At 46.3% G+C, this 20,000-nt stretch overlaps 1 protein-coding gene across 2 annotated transcripts in view; it reads right to left on the bottom strand.

Moving 5' to 3' along the window:
* The window catches only part of sardh (sarcosine dehydrogenase), a 64,826-nt gene that overhangs the window by 24,119 nt on the left and 20,707 nt on the right, over positions 1 to 20,000 (bottom strand). For both annotated transcript variants that reach the window (XM_012834134.3, XM_012834135.3), the window contains exons 9-11: positions 15,578 to 15,664; positions 5,899 to 5,989; positions 5,582 to 5,723 (exon numbers count right to left, since the gene is read on the bottom strand). In XM_012834134.3, coding sequence (XP_012689588.1) covers positions 5,582 to 5,723; positions 5,899 to 5,989; positions 15,578 to 15,664 — 320 coding nt within the window. The remainder of the gene's footprint in view (positions 1 to 5,581; positions 5,724 to 5,898; positions 5,990 to 15,577; positions 15,665 to 20,000) is intronic.

Genomic DNA, 20,000 nt, shown 5'->3' with positions numbered 1-20,000 from the left:
GCTGAGTCATCACTATTACAAATGCAACTGCCATACTTCTCCTCTTCCTCCTCCCCCACAGCATCTTCATCCCAACACAAAGGCTACCACGACACACAGATGCTTCACAAACACCAGTAGCACACCCACATCGGCCCCATGACCTCATCTCCCTGTCGCTGTATTCGACCATCACCGCAGTTACGCTCCTTTGTGTCACAGTTAACAGTGCTGCATGCTGCAGTCATATCTGGTCAATGCGTAACGCAGTGCTTTGACAGGCCATTTCCTCAGACACATCATTACTGCTCTCATCAAAGAAGGGGTTGTGGGAGTGATCTAGATCAGTGAAGATCAAACACACACACACACATCCTCATAGGGAGCCTCTGACTCAATCCATAGTGGAAATATAGATAAAATAGATTTGAAAAATGTCAGCACACTAAAATAGTAATGCTTCAAATTTTTTATAATATTTTTTTTTTCATGTTTTCAACCATCCCCAATGTTTGGGGATTAAAAAGTCAGTGTGTGCAAATTTCGTTTCAATCCAGTATTACTGCTCTTTGTTTGCCCTGCAACTGAACCCTACTGTGGTTTCTGAATGGAAACCCCTCAACTGCCTTGGCAACCCGTAGCGTACACCAGGAAGTGGAAGCAGGCCCTCATGCTGGCTACTCCACTACTTTTTACACATCTTCCTCACTTTACCATGATGATTAATTAGTGACCCCTAGCAATGACCCCAGGTAAGTGTAAACACAGACTCATCAATGCAGAGGACAATAAGCAACAGAGATGACTTTTCATCTTTCTATTTAGACTGTGAGTTACTTATGATGACACCCATTCACACACACGGGGGGGGGCAAGACTGTTAAGAGCCCTTCAGTGAATGTGCTACTAACCATCAAGGAACTAGGCACTGATTCATAATGTGGTTAATTGAAAAGAACATCTCAAGAATCCATTTCCTTTTCATTTAAAAAGTTATGGCGAAAACAAGCAGGATGCTTGCAGGCTACTGCTCTCACCCACAAAAGCATTAACCCCCCCCCCCCCCACACACACACACACACACACACACACACACCAAAAAATAGATCACAACGATTTTTCTCTTCCTGGAATCCTTGGGAATCGCAAAAGGCCCATAAATAATTCCAATCCCAGCATGCACCTCTTCGCCACCCGCAATTGCCCTCTCAGGCCTGGGGAGGAGTGGTTGCTAGGCGATCTCGCCGCCCTTGCTCTGGACTGAAGCGCCTCTGGGCAGGAGTTAGGCCGAAAAAAGACCTCCACTTTCTATCTTTTTTTTTTCACTCTCTTTCCCCCCCTCTTATCTGCGTGACTAGCCTGCCTTTCAGTCACTGAACACTGTTATTTATTGCATTTGTAATGACAATAATAATGTGTGATTACATTTTCTAAAAATAATGCGGTTGTTGCCATGCCGATGAAGAGTCTTCTGAGTGCTTCAGCTTGGCTGATAATGCGGCGCAATTCTCCCATTAGTCTACGGAGTGGGGAAGAGCGTTAATTAACTGTGTTATTTAATAATGGAGCTACACTTAAGACAAAACTACATCAAAGGGCTCAAGAGATGTACAAGTGTACAGGTGTGTGGGGGACAGAGACAAACTGTGTGTATATATACAGTAGGTCTGTGTGAGTGTGAATGTGAGTGAGTGTGTGTGTACATGCCAAGCTCCCACGCTTCAAACAGACCGAGCAACCTGTGAGCGGATGAGTGTTAGTCTTCTGCTCCGGGCGAGAAGGAAATATTCAGTCGGGGCGTCTCAGCCGAAGCCCCTTCTGTGCTGCGTGGCGTTTGTCGTCCTAATTAAGCTCGAGCGTCTTTATTTTGGACCATCTTTAATTCAGCGCAGCCATTACCCAAAAGGACGCGCTGCCGGCCAGATTAATGGCACTACAGCGCTCAGTTTAGCTGGCTGAATGACTGGGTATTTCTGGAGCCACTTAAGCAGCCATCTTTTCTCAGCAGTAGCTTAGCAACAAGTGCCAGGGTTCTCTTGTACACGCATACACACAGAACACACACAGACACACACACACACACACACACACACACACACAAATCAGTGCTCATTTGTTTGCTGTTTTATGCAGACTCTGGTGAGTGAGTTTCAACTATGCTCTTATCATATAACAATGGTCGTGAAGTGGGTTGAAGAGAGACAATTATTATTAGTTAACATTGTTAATGTGTAATGTACAGTTTAAGACATCAGGACAAGGGTGGAATAAATGGAAAGTGAGAGGAAAAAGTAAGAAAGCAGTCAACAGTAAAAACTCAGTAAAAAAAAAAAAAATTGTAAAAAAAAAAGAGGCTAAGAATATACAGTGCAATGAGATGGACAGAGGGAAGGACTGAGAGAGAGAAAAGGAGAGAGAGAGGGAGAGAGACAGAAAGAGAGGATGAGACAGGTTATTCTGGGCTTTTATCTGGGCATTTGAATGGCCATCACTCACCCGATTAGAGAGGGACACACTGGCTCTGACAGAGCCTAATAGAACAACTGCTCTTCAAGCAGGTCTCTTCACAGCAATTACAACACTTAACCTCCCTCCTTCCTGCGCTCTCTCTCCCTCTCTCTTCTGTTCTCTACCATTTTTTCTCCTGCTCTCCCTCCCTCCCTCTCTATCCCTTACTTTCTATCTTCTGCTCCCTTCTATCTCTTCCTCCTGTTCCCTCACCCCCCTTCTTCTTTCTCTCCATTCTGTTATTGTTCTCCTATTCCTGTTCTATCTCTGCCCCCCCCATCTCTTTCCCTCTTTTCTTTCTGCCCCCTCTCTCAGTATCTCCAGACAAGCTTTAGTCATCTAGCTGCTGTCCTTCCCCTAAGCATATGTAGATGTGAGTGTGAGTTGTAGCTAATTCCAGTTAAGGAAGGGGCGTCAAAGAGCCAGCAACAGGAAGCTGCACTCCAGAGGGAATGAATGACAGCAGAAAAAAAGAGACAGAGAGAGAGAGGGGGGGGGGGGGGGGGTGAGAGTACGGAGCTAAAACAGAGACTTTAAGTGGTGGGAGGCTGTCACTCACTCACTCGCTCGGCCACCCATTCACTCACTCGCTCACTCACCCACTCACCCATTCACTCACTCACTCACCCACTCACCCACTCACTCACCCACTCACTCACTCACTCACTCACTCACTCACTCACCCACTCACCCACTCACTCACCCACTCACTCACTCACTCACTCACTCACTCACCCACTCACTCACTCACTCACTCACCCACTCACCCACTCACTCACCCACTCACTCACTCACCCACTCACTCACTCACCCACTCACTCACTCACTCACTCACTCGCTCGGCCACCCATTCACTCACTCACTCACCCATTCACTCACCTCACTCACCCACTCACCCATTCACTCACTCACTCACCCACTCACCCACTCACTCACTCACTCACCCACTCACCCACTCACTCACCCACTCACTCACCCACTCACTCACCCACTCACCCATTCACTCACTCACTCACTCACTCACTCACTCACCCACTCACTCACTCACTCACTCACTCACTCACCCACTCACCCACTCACTCACTCACTCACCCACTCACCCACTCACTCACCCACTCACTCACCCACTCACTCACCCACTCACCCATTCACTCACTCACTCACTCACTCACTCACTCACTCACTCACTCACTCACCCACTCACCCACTCACTCACTCACTCAACAACTCACCCATTCACTCACTCACCCTTTCACTCACTCACCCATTCACTCACTCACTCACTCACTTGCCCACTCACTCACTCAAAGTCATGTTATTCAAAGGCTCAATGTGGCTTTTGTTACATCACCTCATCTTGATTGCCTTTACTATACACAAATTAAGATTATCTTAGGAAGTGTAATAACAAGTCAAATTAAACCGAAACCATTTGTCGTGGACTCTATTCTAAACGTTCTCAGACATGGCTTACAGACATGGCTTGACAATCATTTTAGTTCTTGTACCTATACCATGGATACTTTTCCCAAACACTTAACACAGTGGGCTTTACAGACACACACCTCTGCATATCAGTTCATTTTGGGGGAAAATGCAGTACAACAACCACACCACAATCAATTGTGCCGTAACTTTAACACATGTTCCCTCTCAGAGTAGAATGACCTAAAAAACACTAACAACTTGAAGCATTGCTTATTGCATCTATAAGATGTTGCTGTGTCCTCCAGTTTAGCATAGATTACTGTAGTGTTGCATTTAAAAAAGCGAAAAAACACACACAGACAAACACTTCTTTGGACTACAGTAATAAAGTTTGTAATATGACAGTAAACAAATAATTCTAAAATGCTGCAATATGTTTCATTACAGCCATATGCTAGAATTGCATGTGTTACTGCACTATATAGGCTTACTACATTACAACAAAAAGGCATGAATATGCTACGTATTTACTGCAGTCTTTCCAATGCAGTAAATTACATACATCAACACAAGATACAGTCTACCAAAGTACTGTAATACCACTAGAAGTCTGCTGTAGCCCTACAGTAATGCTGATCCATTCTGTCCTCTGCATTTGGTGTCAAACTTTTACATGTTTGAACTTAGGGCCAAGTATCCACAGTTTGATTCACATGGTCTACTGGTGTGCTCGATGTGTTAAGTGTTTTGGGAATGTGAACATGGTATAGGTACAATAACTAAAATGATTGGAAAAAACTGTATTACAGTAGAGATAGTGAGAAGTCTGCAAGCCAAAACAAACTAAATAATCAAAATAAACTTTCTGCTAAATTAAGAATACTTTTTCTTATTCAAGCATATCATTTAATTTGTCTCTCTAAACAAAGCATCTTTCCATCTACAGTGATCTAAATTACTGTAAGTAAGGTTTTGAACTGAAAGTTAACTGTTCTGAACAGAGTATCTAAACATTGGCAAAAAATGCTGTAGTTCCACAGTGTTTTGCTGGTAGTGAACATTGAATGGGACAGGTATCCATGAATTTTGGAAGAAGGTGTCATTGCCAGCATTTGTATCTAAGCATAGGGGCAAGTATCTACAGTTTGGTTCACATGGTCTACTGGTGTGCTCCATGTGTTAAGTGTTTTGGGAATGTGAACATGGTATAGGTACAAGAACTAAAATGATTGGAAAAAACTGTAATTTCAACCTTTCAGGCATCATTTAGGCATATCCAACTGGTGACTAACATGTAAACTAAGGAGTGCCGATCTTCTTCTTCAGTTTGTTTACCTTGCAATGAATTATGGTATACTGGAGAAATTGTAGTGGGAATTTTATGGTGCACGATCCAGTGAATGAAATTTACAGTTGAGAACTCTGGCAGCACTACAAAATGGCAGATTCACTATGAGGTAGACTATAGAGTGGTGAGTAGACGATCCAAACACAGCTACTGACTGAAACCAACACCCATGAGCGAGAGAAGGACTAAGTGAAGGATGCTTGGAGGAGAGCAAGAAGGAGCAGAGGAAGGATGAGATAGGTACACAGACAGATGGAGGAGAGGAGGAATGACTTGAGAAGAGTGAGGAAAGGGATTTCAGGGGTCTGGGTTGAGTACCTGGTGGAAGGGGTCTCTCCTCATGTTGCGGCTGGCCAGAGGCTCGTCGAAGGGGAAGACCACGGAGTAGTTCTTGGCATAGGACTCGTGACTGCGCTCACGGATCCAGCGGTTGTTGTTGGTCAGAGAGTGGTGGAACCGCCTGGGAAACAGAGTAGGGGTCATTCAGAGGGCAAGAACATGCACACACACACACACACACACACACACACACACACACACACACACACACAGACACACACACACACACACACACACACACACACACACATTCACACAGAGATAGAGATAGAGATAGAGTATTATAGGACAGTTACCTGATATCATAGCCATACATGTCCTTTTCGGGACGTCCATAGATGATCCAGTGAGCCAGCTCTCTCCCACACCCTCCACCCAGCATCATACCTAAAGGAGCAGTCAATCAAGCTGTCAGTCACTTATCCCAACAGACAATGCCATCCGACAGCCATCAATCAAATGCTATCGTCTGGCAGCCATTAATCCATCAGTGCCAACGGCATCTGTCGACAAATATGTCTGTCAAACATGGGAGGGTTCATAGTGGGTTCAAGAGCCAATCAAAATCATCAGACGGGTGACAGACAGCTGTCTGTCACTTCTCCATGACAACACAAGAGCAGAAAGCTGATGGCAGGAATACAAATCACTGGAAAATTATTACAGTAAAATCACAACAACTGATACAATGAAACCCGTAGGTCTGTAATGTATACTATGCACGCGCACACACACTAGGGCTGTCAACGAATATTCTAAATTCGAATATATATTCGAATAGTTGTTAAAAATAGAATTTCGAATGTGAAAATTAATATTGGAATGTAAAAAAACAAAAAAAAACAGCGGCAGCACTGTCTGCTTTGCGGGTGGGCGCGCGCCTGAGATCAGGGACAGGTCACAGGAGTCGCACTGTCTGGCACAGAGTCACTGCTGACAGTTGACTTGCGAGATGCAGAAAGTGCAGAATCCAGCTTGACCGCAACAGAGAAAGTGATTGTAACCCCCAAACATCTAAAGAGTGATGTCTGGAAAGATTTCGGATTTTGGTCAGTTGATGGTAAACTTGTTGAGCCTACAACTAAAGTAGTGTATAAGCTATGTAAGCTAGAGTTAGCTTACCATTCAACAACTAGCAACTTGAGGCTACATCTCCACATTTTGGAGATGTAGCCTCAAGTTGCTAGTTGTTGAATGGTAACCTAACTCTAGCTTACACACTACTTTAGCTGTAGGCTCAACAAGTTGCCTCACTGCTGACAGTTGACTTGGTGGAAGATGGCAGAAAGTGCAGAACCCTGCTTGACCGCAGCAGAGAAAGTGATTGTAACCCCCAAAAATCTAAAGAGTGATGTCTGGAAATATTTCGGATTTTGGGCAGTTGATTGTAAACTTGTTGAGCCTACAGATAAAGTAGTGTGTAAGCTATGTAAGCTAGCGTTAGCTTACCATTCAACAACTAGCAACTTGAGGCTACATCTCCAAAATGTGCATCCAAGTGAATATGGCATAATATGTGGAACTTCAGCGAAACAGCCACGTCTGGATACATATTTTGCGCCATCCGTCACAAGTTCGTTGCCTGCGGCACGACAGGAGGCCTGCACGCAAAAATTGATTTCGTTCATATGCAAGGACATGAGCCCGATCAGTGTGGTGGATGGGATAGGCTTCAGGGAGTTATGTGAAGCACTGGAACCGAGGTACCGTATCCCTTGTTGTCGTTCATTTAAACCGCTATGCGCAGAGAGCGCGACGGTGCGGGAGAGGCAGAGAGAGGGAGAAAGAAAGAGTGCTTCTGTGCGAGCGAGAGGCCAAGCTCTGCGGTCTTGGCCATTAGTTAATTTACTTATTTTTGTGTAGGTAATATGTTGTTAAATATGTTTAAACGTAAATAAGTTACATATACAAGTAGTTATGTCTCGTTGTATTAATTTGTCCTGTTATTGACGTGCCTAATGCGCAACCAGAAATTCGAATATGTTCGAATATATGTGTTTTTTTCAAGCGAATATTCGAACGTCATTTTTGAGCAATTTTGACAGCCCTAACACACACACACACACACACACACACACACACACACACACACACACCACACTGACTGGTCTCTAGGTACGAGTAACTTGGACAGGCTCTCAGCACCATTCATTCTCCACATATGACTGCTCGCACACCTGGCATGGGCGTTAATGTGCTTGTTATAACTGTGCAAATGTGTCCCTCCTCTCTAATAAGCCACAGCACAGCGAACCTGATGGGCCCTTTACCGGCACTTACACCAACACTGCTTGGAGGGGATGACTGGCAAAGGCACAGACCAAACAAAACCCTGAACCATGAGTAAGTGACCACACTCACCTCACAAATAAATTACCCTCAATAGAGTCAGTGGGGGTTTATAAAAGACCTTTATAAAAGTATGAAGGCAAGGCAAAGCAAGTTGATTTATACGGCACAATTCAAACACTTTGGTAGTTCAAGTGTTTTACAATAAAAGAACATACGGAAAATAAGATTTAAAAGGTACAATGCATTAAAGGGGTTTAAAGTGCTATTTTCATTCAGTCAGTTCTTCGCATCTTTCTAAACACCCTTTTCTTCCATGCACACATAGTTTGAGAATTCTGAGAAGTGAAATAAAACTAAAACTCACAATTGTGTCGTTCCTGTCTATGCTGGTGAAGGAGTTTGAAAATAGCTATGGTGTGGGGGAAAAGGAGGAAACTAATGATTTGCCTGACAGCATTGTTATAATTCTATCCTTTCAAAATGGCTGCCAACTGTGGGAGTGGGTGGACAGGCCAGAAGTGAAAGACAGATGGGAAAATAAAGGGAGGAAGATAGGAGGAGAGAAAGAGAAGAGGACAGGAATGGAAAGAAGAGGAGAGGAAAAGAGGAAATGAGGAGAGGAGGAGAGGAGAGGAGAGGAGGAAAGAAGGACTGCAGGAGAGGAATAAAGGGGAGAGGAGAGCAGTGAGCGTGAAAGAGTACAAGAGGTGACACTAAAAAAGAAAGAGGATTAGTGAGGGGGGAGTTAATCTGGAGAGAGGACAGGAGAGGACAGGAGAGGGTGAGACAGACCGAGAGAGAAAGGGCACAGAGGAAATAACAGTCAGCAAGAACACAGGTGAAGAGTCCTGGGTCGGAGAGAGAAAACGAGAAAGAGAGGGAGAAAGTATGAATGAGAGAGAGAGAGATTCATTTATCATTATTTGTATTGTATCATTTCTGTTAATTATATTTGTCCTTCTATGTTTGTATGTAATTTGTATAATATGTATGTGTTAAATCAGCTTTGGCAATAGTGTTCCAAAACATTCATGCCAATAAAGCTTCTTTGAATTGAATTGAATTGAATTGAATTGAGAGGGAGAAAGAGAGGGAGAAAGTGTGAGTGACAGAGAGAGGAAAGTGAACAGCGGGAGAAAGATGGGTGTCACTAATGCGCTGTCCACAATGCCTGGAAGCTTAAAAACTAGTGGGCTAACATGCGGCAAACTCTCGCTATCTCTCCATCTCTCTCTCGGTCTTTCTCTCTCCCTTTCGTTCTTTCTATATCCCTGTTTCTCACACAGCATCTCTCGCTCTCTCTCTATCAATCAATCCACCTCTCTCTCTGTCTCTCTCTGTCCCCCTGTTCTTCTCCCACTCTAAAGGACATTCTGCTCATTAGTGGGCACATGGGCTCATTAACATGGGCTCCTACTTCAGGCCTGCTGACTAATTACAGCCCACATGTCCCACTGCAGTGTGCGTGTGTGTGTGCGTGTGTGTGTGTGTGTGTGTGTGTGTGTGTGTGTGTGTGTCCCAAAACAGCCCTGCATTACCACGTCCCCAACTACGCAGATCCACACACACTCTGACTCCCTCAAATACACACACACACACAAATACACTCATATATACATATATACACTAACTAACACATACACACACACACACATATGCGTACACAAACACACACAGCCTAACTCTGCTCTGGCAGATTTTGGCAGAGCCTCCGCTCCGCTTGTCATTGTCAGTGAAGAGAAGAAGCCCACACTCTTCAGCCATCACTTCAGACTCGGGGGACAGATTGGGTAACTGCCAATTACCCACTCCCACCCCCTGGCACACCCCCCCCCCCCCCCCCCCCACTCGGGGACTACAGATGGGGGCAGGGCGGGTGAGTCACATGATTACATATAATGAGACCCACAGCTGGACTTGAATGTTCACAAGGCATCTCTAGAGGAGACCAGCGCTTCATGAGGTCCTCTTGCCTTTATGTGGCCGCCATGACGGCATCAGTGTAATGGCCTGGATGCACTGAAGCTATGATGGAAAGACTCTGTAACAGTGAAGCTATGATGGAAAGACTGGCTACACGGCATGCAAGGATCACTGGGGGAAAGATACAGCAAGGCCTGACTACAGCCACAGCCACAGCCACAGCCACATCAGGATTCAAGGATAGTCAGTTTAGAACTACAATCCCACCAGAGCAGTGAGGACTTACACCAGTGCTCCTGTTACTTACAACAACAGGCCACCGGAAACCTAAAGGTCATGAGTTCAGTTCCCATGAGTGTTCTCGTACAGATCAAACCCTGACTCACCTGCACTGACTAACTTGTTATGGATAAAAGTGCTTGCTGAATCAATACACTAATTAAAATGGTTGGTCTACAGAGAAGTACGTGGGATGCCTAAGGTCAGACAGGGCCCAGACAACAGTTGTCTAGATGTCTGGAGTGGATCAGAGCACGGCCATGACAACAGAAGTGGTACAGCAGTCTGGCAGATCAACAGAGAGAGGCAGCAGGCCTTTGGTCTGAGTGGGCCACCTTCTCGGTTCTGTAACCGTTGAAAGGTACCGTGGGCGGAGAGGTGAGTTGCATCAGATCATCAGGGGTTGCTGTAAAAGGACCTGGCCCTGAGAGTAAGCCAGACACCATAACATGAGAGAGAGAAGGAGAGAGGGGCAGAGAGAGAGAGAGGGAGGGAGAGAGAGAGAGAGAGAGAGGGAGAGAGAGAGAGAGAGGGAGAGAGAGGTAGAGAGAGAGAGAGGGGGACAGAGGGAGAAAGAGAGAGACTGAGATGGGTCGTCAAAGCAGTCTCTGAATCACTGTCGGTATTTCTGTAAATGTCACGGGAGCAGTTCTAATCCGGTTCTGTTTGGGCTCTGATCTGAAAGTGTGGATGAGAAGAACAAGAACAGAGAACAGAGACAGATGGTGTCCATGTGTGAGACACATGGCTTTGGCAATTATAAACTCACTCATTCACGACAACACAGGAATAGTGATTTCGTTTGATCTGACTTTTACATGAGCAAAATCTCTGTCAAAACACTGTTGAGCCAATTTGAATTTGAAAGAGAGAATGTGTAGAGAGGACACACAGAGAAATAAAGATATGCAAAGTGTGTGGGAAACTGGAAGGATAAAACTTTTTTTAGAGACGGAATGAGAGAGAGAGGGAGAAAGAGAGAGAGAGAGAGAGAAGAGAGAGCGGGAGAAAGAGAGAGATTTTTGTTCTGCTGTTATTACTGTTGATTGATTGTCTCATTGCTTTAATTTTGTCTTCACTGTTATATTGTCATTTTGTACTTAGGGGACGCTTCGTGTAACAGTCGCTCTGAATAGAATTTAATTGCACTGAGAGAGAAGATAGAGACAGAGAGAGAAAGAGAGAGAGAGAAAGAGAGAGTGAGAGGAGAGAGAGAGAGGAAGAGAGAGAGAGAGAAAGGAAAGAGCTTAATCTAGTCATTCCCTTCAAAAGAGGCTTCAACCTTTCAGTAACATGTCCCCTTGACAGTAGAAATCTCCCATGATGCACCTATTCATCAGCACCCTGAGAGTTCCCAGCATGCCTTGTGGCGGCCGTCACTCCCAGTGGCAGGAGAGTGGCAGTCAGCTGTGACTCTCCTCTCCTCTCCTCTCCTCTCTTCTTTTCTCTCCTCTCTTCTCCGCTCCATGGCAGGCTATCTACAGAGAACCCCCACGGGTATGTAATCTCCTGCCCCCGCTGCCCTCACCTACACACACACACACACACACACCATTCAGACATGCACACATACACACATACACAGACACACAAAAGCACACCACGCATCCCATACACACACACACACACACCATCCAGACCTGCGCATACACCACCCATACACACAAAGGCACACACATACACACCACCCATGCACACACACACACACACAACTACCCATACACACACACACACACACACAGCCCAGAGCAGCGGAGAACAGCAGATCTTGACAGCAGGACAAGTGAGGAGAGACCGAGGTGAGGACATGAGTGATGGACTCAACAGGAGGCGCCAGCAGGGAAGGACACTCTCACCGTGTCCCTGCATACTGATCACATCACACACAAACACACACACACACACACCATCCATGAACACACATGCACACCATCTGACACATGCTCTCTAACACATATTCGCAAACACATGGTGAAACTCAAGCACATATGAACACACACACACATCATGCACCTATGAACAACACACTCACACAGGCACACATACTGTCCACTGTCATCTTTCCATGTCTGTGTTCATCTTCCTTTCTTCTGAACTTCCCACCAAACATACACATACACCCCTCTCTACCAACCATAATCTCTCACTCTCTGTCTGTCTGTCCGTCTGTCAGATACACACACACACACACAAACCCAAAAGAAGACGTCTGTGGATAGTCTCAATGAGTAAGATAGGATAGGAAAGGGCAACACTTAGCATTTAGGGATACACTTGGCCATAAGATTTGGAGAGGGTTGTGGGGGGTGTGTGTGTGTGTGTGTGTGTGTGTGTGTGTGTGTGTGTGTGTGTGTGTGTGTGTGTGTGTGTGTGTGTGTGTGTGTGTGTGTGTGCGTGTGTGTGTGTATGTGTGTGGAGGGAGGTAGGGGGTTGGCTGGTTGGTATCACCACAGCACACAGGGTCTGAGACTGAGCCTCCATTAACACCCCCACAGTGAGAGCACTGACACAGACGGCGAGTGACTCTGCTCATTGACGCCGTGTCCTTCACCACAAGCTGGGCACAATGGAAAGGGAATGATGCAATCATGGGGAACCATCTCTTGACTTCAAATCCAGGCATGGGGGCTAAATGTGTTGTTAGTTGCTAAAGAACAGGTCCATCGCTCATAAATATAGGTAAGAGATGTTTCTGCACCATGTTCTAAGGTTCTAGTAAAAATCAGGATGAATGGATCTAACTAGAAGCCTGGAGGTCAACAACAGTTCAGTCTTCTATGTATCACTGACTGTTTTACTGGGAAGACACCATTCTGGTTATGAATAAAACTTACGGTCAAAACTTTAAAATAAAACTTCTGTTGTCTGTCCTTCCGTTGGCCTGCCCACCTTGTGTGCCTGTGCCCTCTCCCTCTCTCTGCAGCAGGTGAACTGGTGCACAGGTGTGGTGGAGTTCACCCTGATTGGCAGGGGGATAAGAGGTCTGCTTTCCACCTCTGGCTGGGGACTCTCTCTTCCTCTTTCCTTCTCTCTCTCCGACAGCATTTGGCTTTTGTTTTGCTGACACCCCTAGACACTGACTGGTGCTACATTTTCGCTTTCTTCCATTATACTGACGTTCTTAACGTTCTTTATTAATTCTTTAATAAATGTACATTTGAATTGCAACCTGCGTGTGGCCTCCCCTTCACGTTGCCATGCTGCGAGCCAAGCGGTCGTAACACTTCATTTTCATTCATCCGCATCACAACGTGTTTTGAAAGGTTTGTGATGGCTGGGCTAATTATGCTAATGCTAATGTGGTTAATGGAAAATACAAAACCAACAAAAGGCAGCGTAGCTTCCTAACAGCATCTCTACTGCCGAGGCTTAATGTGAATTAAAGATTAGTAACCACGGACTCATGCCAGATCAGTGTGTACTGCTGCCGCTCCTGTGAGGGGGGTGACGATGCACCGATGGGGTGTCAGCAATATTTGGGAGGGCAAGGTCACACACACACACACACACACACACACACACACACACACACACACACACACACACACACACACCTGCCCCTGGCTACATCAGCAGAACCAGAGCCTCTCTACCTTGTCCTTCAGAACATTCTTTCTAATACACACACTCACCATCTTTCTCTCCCTCTCCCTTTCTCTCCCTCCCTCTTGTTGTTTCTCTATCCCTCGTTCTCTCTCTCTCTCCCTCTTTCACACCCTCACACTCTACTCTTCTAAGCATATTGCTGTATCTGTCAAACTTATGTTATTAAACCCCTGCACTCAATTCTTCCCTTGTCTCTTACTTTCTGTTTCTTTCCCACTAACCCTTGCACACATAAACACACACACACACACACACACACACACACACAGAGACAAAGACTCACACACACACACACACACACACACACACACAGAATCAGAGACAAACACACACACACACACACACACACACACACACACACAGACAGACACACAGACAGACACACACAAGGCATGTCTGAACACCTGCAGAGAGCAGAGGTAACGTGCATGAATCATTTAGATGATACTCCTATGACTGAACAGGAAGGCCCATCCTTTCCATGAGCAGATAGGAACATTTAAGGGTTGGAGTGAGCAATTATCTGTGTGTGTGTGTGTGTGTGTGTGTGTGCATGCAAACATTATCCGTGTCTAGCTAAGAGCAGCATAACTGTATTTCACTATTTCTTTGTTTTAAAAGCCATCGACTCCTTTCAGCCCGCTAAAAACAGCCATTTGTCTCACTGTGTGTGTTTGAAAGGGAGGCAGTGAAAGAGGAAACTGTAAGGAAAGGAGGAGGAAAGGATTAAGAGAGAGGATGGGGCCCAGATAGATAGAAACAGAGAAGATGAAAAAGAGAGAGAGAGAGAGAGAGAGAGAGAGAAACAGAGCAAGAAGATGGTATCTCAAGGCTCGGGGCTAAGCTGCTGTAGGACTAGGTCTTTGTATGAAGAACAGGGGTGGGGAGAAAGAGAGAGACAGAGTGTGTGTGTGAGACAGAGAGATAGTGTGTGAGTGTGTGTGTGTGTGTGTGTGTGTGTGACAGAAAGAGAGTGTGTGTGTGAGAGAAACAGAGAGAGAGGGTGTGTGTGTGTGTGTGTGTGTGTGTGTGTGTGTGTGTGTGTGACAGAAAGAGAGTGTGTGTGTGTGAGAGAGATAGAGCGAGGGTGTGTGTGTGTGTGTGTGTGTGTGTGTGAGAGAGAGAGAGAGAGAGAGAGTGTATGTGTGTGTGAGTGTGTGTGTGCATAGGAGAGAGAAAAAGGAAGAGTGCATCTCCATGCTGAGGTCTAAGCTGCAGTAAGACATGTGGAGAGTCTGCGTGTCATGGCCCACACTGGGGTTTATTAAGTGAAGACATGCATAATGAAACAGTACGTCCTCCATACTGTAAGTGCTCCTGGGTTCAGCGTTTACATGGCGGTATGACTGAGTGTATGCATGAGTGTGTGTGCACATTTTAGCATCTTTCTCTGCGCAAATCTGATGAAATATGTGTGTGTATGTGTGTGTGCGTGTGTGTGTGTGTGTGCGTGTGTGTGTGTGTGTATGTGAGAGAGAGAGTGTAATGGTAGCCAGTGGGTACAGTGCTGTGCAGTGAGTAATCCACACTCCCTGACACCTTAAGAGACGTGCTAGCAACAGATGCTAGCACCCATGGGTTTTAGCCTCATTGCTAGCATGCCTGCCTCCCATGCCCAAGGTTGCAAAATTTGGTGCAAGACTGTGCTCATCTACACAACGAGGTTACATGTGCACACCTGTGCGTGCACTACAACATGCCCTATGCCACAAATGTGTGTGTGTGTGTGTGTGTGTGAGAGAGAGAGAGTGCACTGCCCTTTACTACAGTTTTTAAGGGTTGAATGGTTGAAAGTGAGTGAGTGAGTGAGTGAGTGAGTGAGTGAGTGAGTGAGTGAGTGAGTGTGTGTGTGTGTGTGTGTCTTCCATAACCCACCTGCGCTGTTGAAGCCGCAGCCCAGGAAGAATCCTCTCACTTCAGGAGCCTCCCCCATCAGGGGCTTATGGTCTGCAGTGAAGGATTCTGGGAGAAACGAAGACAGAAGGACAATGAGACGCGCTGAAGATTTTCATCTTTTTAAGAAATGTGATTGATGTCTGCAACACTGCCAATAGAATGGGAATACCAGTGTAGTTACTTTCAATGGAACTTAGGAAGGGTGTGTGACAAGGTATAACCCGGTGAGAAGAGAGAGTATGGTGAAGAGAGAGAGAGAGTATGGTGAGAAGAGAGAGAGAGAGAGTATTGTGAGAAGAGAGAGAGAGAGAATGGTGAGAAGAGAGAGAGAGAGTATGGTGAGAAGAGAGAGAGAGTATGATGAGAAGAGAGAGAGTTTTGTGAGAAGAGAGAGAGAGAGAGAGTATGGTGAGATGAGAGAGAGAGAGTATGGTGAGAAGAGAGAGGGAGAGAGTATGGTGAAAAGAGAGAGATTATGGTGAGAAGAGAAGATAAAACGGCAAAGAAAGAAGAGCAAGACAGAAAGAAATTGAGAGGAAGGAGGAAGAGTTACACAGTAGGGAGAGCTACAGTAGAGAGAAGTAAACAGAGAGAGAGAGAGAGAGAAGGAGAGAGAGAAGGGGGAAGAAAGAAGGAGAGAGGGGGGGTGAGGGGGAGCAAGAGAGAAGAATATTTTATTCATCCTGCTTTAAGTGCAGATGAGGCTCGGAGAGCTCTCCTCTCTGCTGTCGTCCCTGCAGCCAGTCTGCCCAAACATCCGCTCACACACACACACACACACACACACACACACACACACACACACACACACACACACACACACACACATATATACGCGCACGCACACACTCAGGCGCACGCGCACATACACACAGACACCTATTAGGCCGTGTCAAAGTTCTGGCTGTCAGAGTTGTTACAATTACAGCAGCCCACAGACCTCAACTGCCATACTACTTCTACAGTAATTAATGACCTGCCAACTCACTCAAAACCACAACCTACACAGAGGAACACACACACACACGCACACGCACACGCACACACACACACACATTCATCATCATCAAACTCGTCAGATGTAATTGTCTTGCTGCTAATTGTGTCCCTTGACAAATCAGAGCAGAAACAACTTCAGCTTCAACTTCAACTTGTAGTTTCACCAATCACAACAAGCTTTTATATTGTAGACCTCTCTCTCATACTTACAAATGTTTGCACACACACACACACACACACACGCATTTAAGCTACTTGTGGGGCCTGAGAGTGTGTGCAGATTAGATATGGTATGACAACAGCGCTACATCTCAGGGGTACTCTATAGCTCCTCTTCGATGTCCCCCATAAGTACCCACGTTATGTAGTGCTAGTGACTCTTCAATGTCAGTGTGAAGTGTAGGCTGGACTCTCACCATATGGTTCTCATCTGACTGCATGCTGAGATGTGAAGTACTAGTGGAAAAGTCCATCAGGCATAAGCTAACTTCGAGCACAGAGAGTAGCAGAATAAAGCATCCACACACACACAGTCTCACACACACACACACACACACACACACACACACACACACACACACACACACACACACACACACACAGGCTCACACACACACACACAGGCTCACACATGCATGCACATACAATAGACATAAAACAACTCACCCACACACATACACAAAGACCTACAAACACATATACATTCACAAACACACACACACACACACACACCACTAGTGTCAGAGGAGAGCGCTAGAGAGTAGAGAGGGCTTGATTAGGCTGATTCACCCCCACCTGCAGGGATGTTCAGGTATAAGTGGAAGCAGACGCTCCCATTTTCCTGCCACCTGCAACTCTCCTCATCCCACCCACGCCAATCACACTTCTCACCTCACTTACAGACTCTCTCTCACACACTCACACACACACACACACACACACACACACACACACACACACACACACTCCTGCACTGCCTATCTTTCCCAGAATCACAGTCTTCACCGCACAAAAACAATAACATCAGTCTCTACCTCTCCTCTAAATGAATCTCTACATTCATCTGACTAACACAACAACACCCCACTCTACATTTCCTCTGAATCAGTCACATTTCCTACCTCACACACACCACACCAATATTCACCTCACACACACACCACACCACTCTCTACCTTCACACAAAACACACCACTCTCTACCTCACACACACCACACCAATCTTCACCTCACACACACCACAACACTCTCTACCTCACACCACACCACATCACAACACTCTCTACCTCACACACACCACATCGCTCTCTACCTCACACACACCACACCAATCTTCACCACACACACACCACAACACTCTTCACCTCACACACACCACATCACAACACTCTCTACCTTCACACACAACACACCAATCTTCACCTCACACACACCACACCACTCTCTACCTCACACACACCACAACACTCTACCTCACACACACCACACCAATCTTCACCTCACACACACCACTCTCTACCTCACACACACCACAACACTCTCTACCTCACACACACCACTCTACCTTCACACACACCACATCACACCACTCTCTACCTCACACACACCACACCACTCTCTACCTCACACACACCACACCAATCTTCACCTCACACACACCACTCTCTACCTCACACACATCACACCACTCTCTACCTCACACACACCACACCAATCTTCACCTCACACACACCACTCTCTACCTCACCTCACACCACACCACTCTCTACCTCACACACACCACACCACTCTCTACCTCACACACATCACAACACTCTTCACCTCACACACACCACACCACTCTCTACCTGACACACACCACACCACTCTCTACCTCACACACATCACACCAATCTTCACCTCACACACACCACACCAATATTCACCTCACACACACCACATCACTCTTCACCTCACACACACCACAACACTCTCTACCTCACACACACCACAACACTCTTCACCTCACACACCACACCAATATTCACCTCACACACACCACATCACTCTTCACCTCACACACATCACAACACTCTCTACCTTCACACACAACACACCAATCTTCACCTTACACACACCACACCACTCTCTACCTCACACACACCCATCTTCACCTCACACACACCACACCACTCTCTACCTCACACACATCACACCAATCTTCACCTCACACACACCACACCACTCTCTACCTCACACACACCACACCACACCACTCTCTACCTTCACACACAACACACCAATCTTCACCTTACACACAACACACCACTCTCTACCTCACACACACCACACCACTCTCTACCTCACACACACCACTCTACCTCACACACACACACCACACCAATATTCACCTCACACACACCACACCATTCTCTACCTCACACACACCACACCAATCTTCACCTCACACACACCACAACACTCTCTACCTCACACACCACACCACTCTCTACCTCACACATCACACCAATCTTCACCTCACACACACCACTCTCTACCTCACACACACCACACCACTTTCTACCTCACACACACCACACCAATCTTCACCTCACACACACACCACTCTCTACCTCACACACACCACACCACTCTCTACCTCACACACACCACAACACTCTCTACCTCACACACACCACTCTCTACCTCACACACCACACCAATATTCACCTCACACACACCACTCTCTACCTCACACACACCACACCAATCTTCACCTCACACACACCACTCTCTACCTCACACACACCACACCACTCTCTACCTCACACACCACAACACTCTCTACCTCACACACACCACACCACACCACTCTCTACCTCACACACACCACACCACTCTCTACCTCACACACCACACCAATATTCACCACACACACACACCACACCACTCTCTACCTCACACACACCAATCTTCACCTCACACACACCACAACACTCTCTACCTCACATACCACACCACTCTCTACCTCACACACACCACACCCATCTCTACCTCACACACCACACCACTCTCTACCTCACACACACAACACTCTCTACCTCACACACACCACTCTCTACCTCACACACACCACACCAATCTTCACCTCACACACACCACACCAATCTTCACCTTACACACACCACACCACTCTCTACCTCACACACACCCATCTTCACCTCACACACACCACACCACTCTCTACCTCACACACATCACACCAATCTTCACCTCACACACACCACACCACTCTCTACCTCACACACACCACACCACACCACTCTCTACCTTCACACACAACACACCAATCTTCACCTTACACACAACACACCACTCTCTACCTCACACACACCACACCACTCTCTACCTCACACACACCACT

This window comes from Clupea harengus, chromosome 12 (assembly GCF_900700415.2).
Source record: "Clupea harengus chromosome 12, Ch_v2.0.2, whole genome shotgun sequence".
Classification (NCBI taxonomy): Eukaryota; Metazoa; Chordata; class Actinopteri; order Clupeiformes; family Clupeidae; genus Clupea; species Clupea harengus.
The sequence above is the reverse complement of the archived record's forward strand: the minus strand, read 5'-3'. Positions and strand labels throughout refer to the sequence as shown.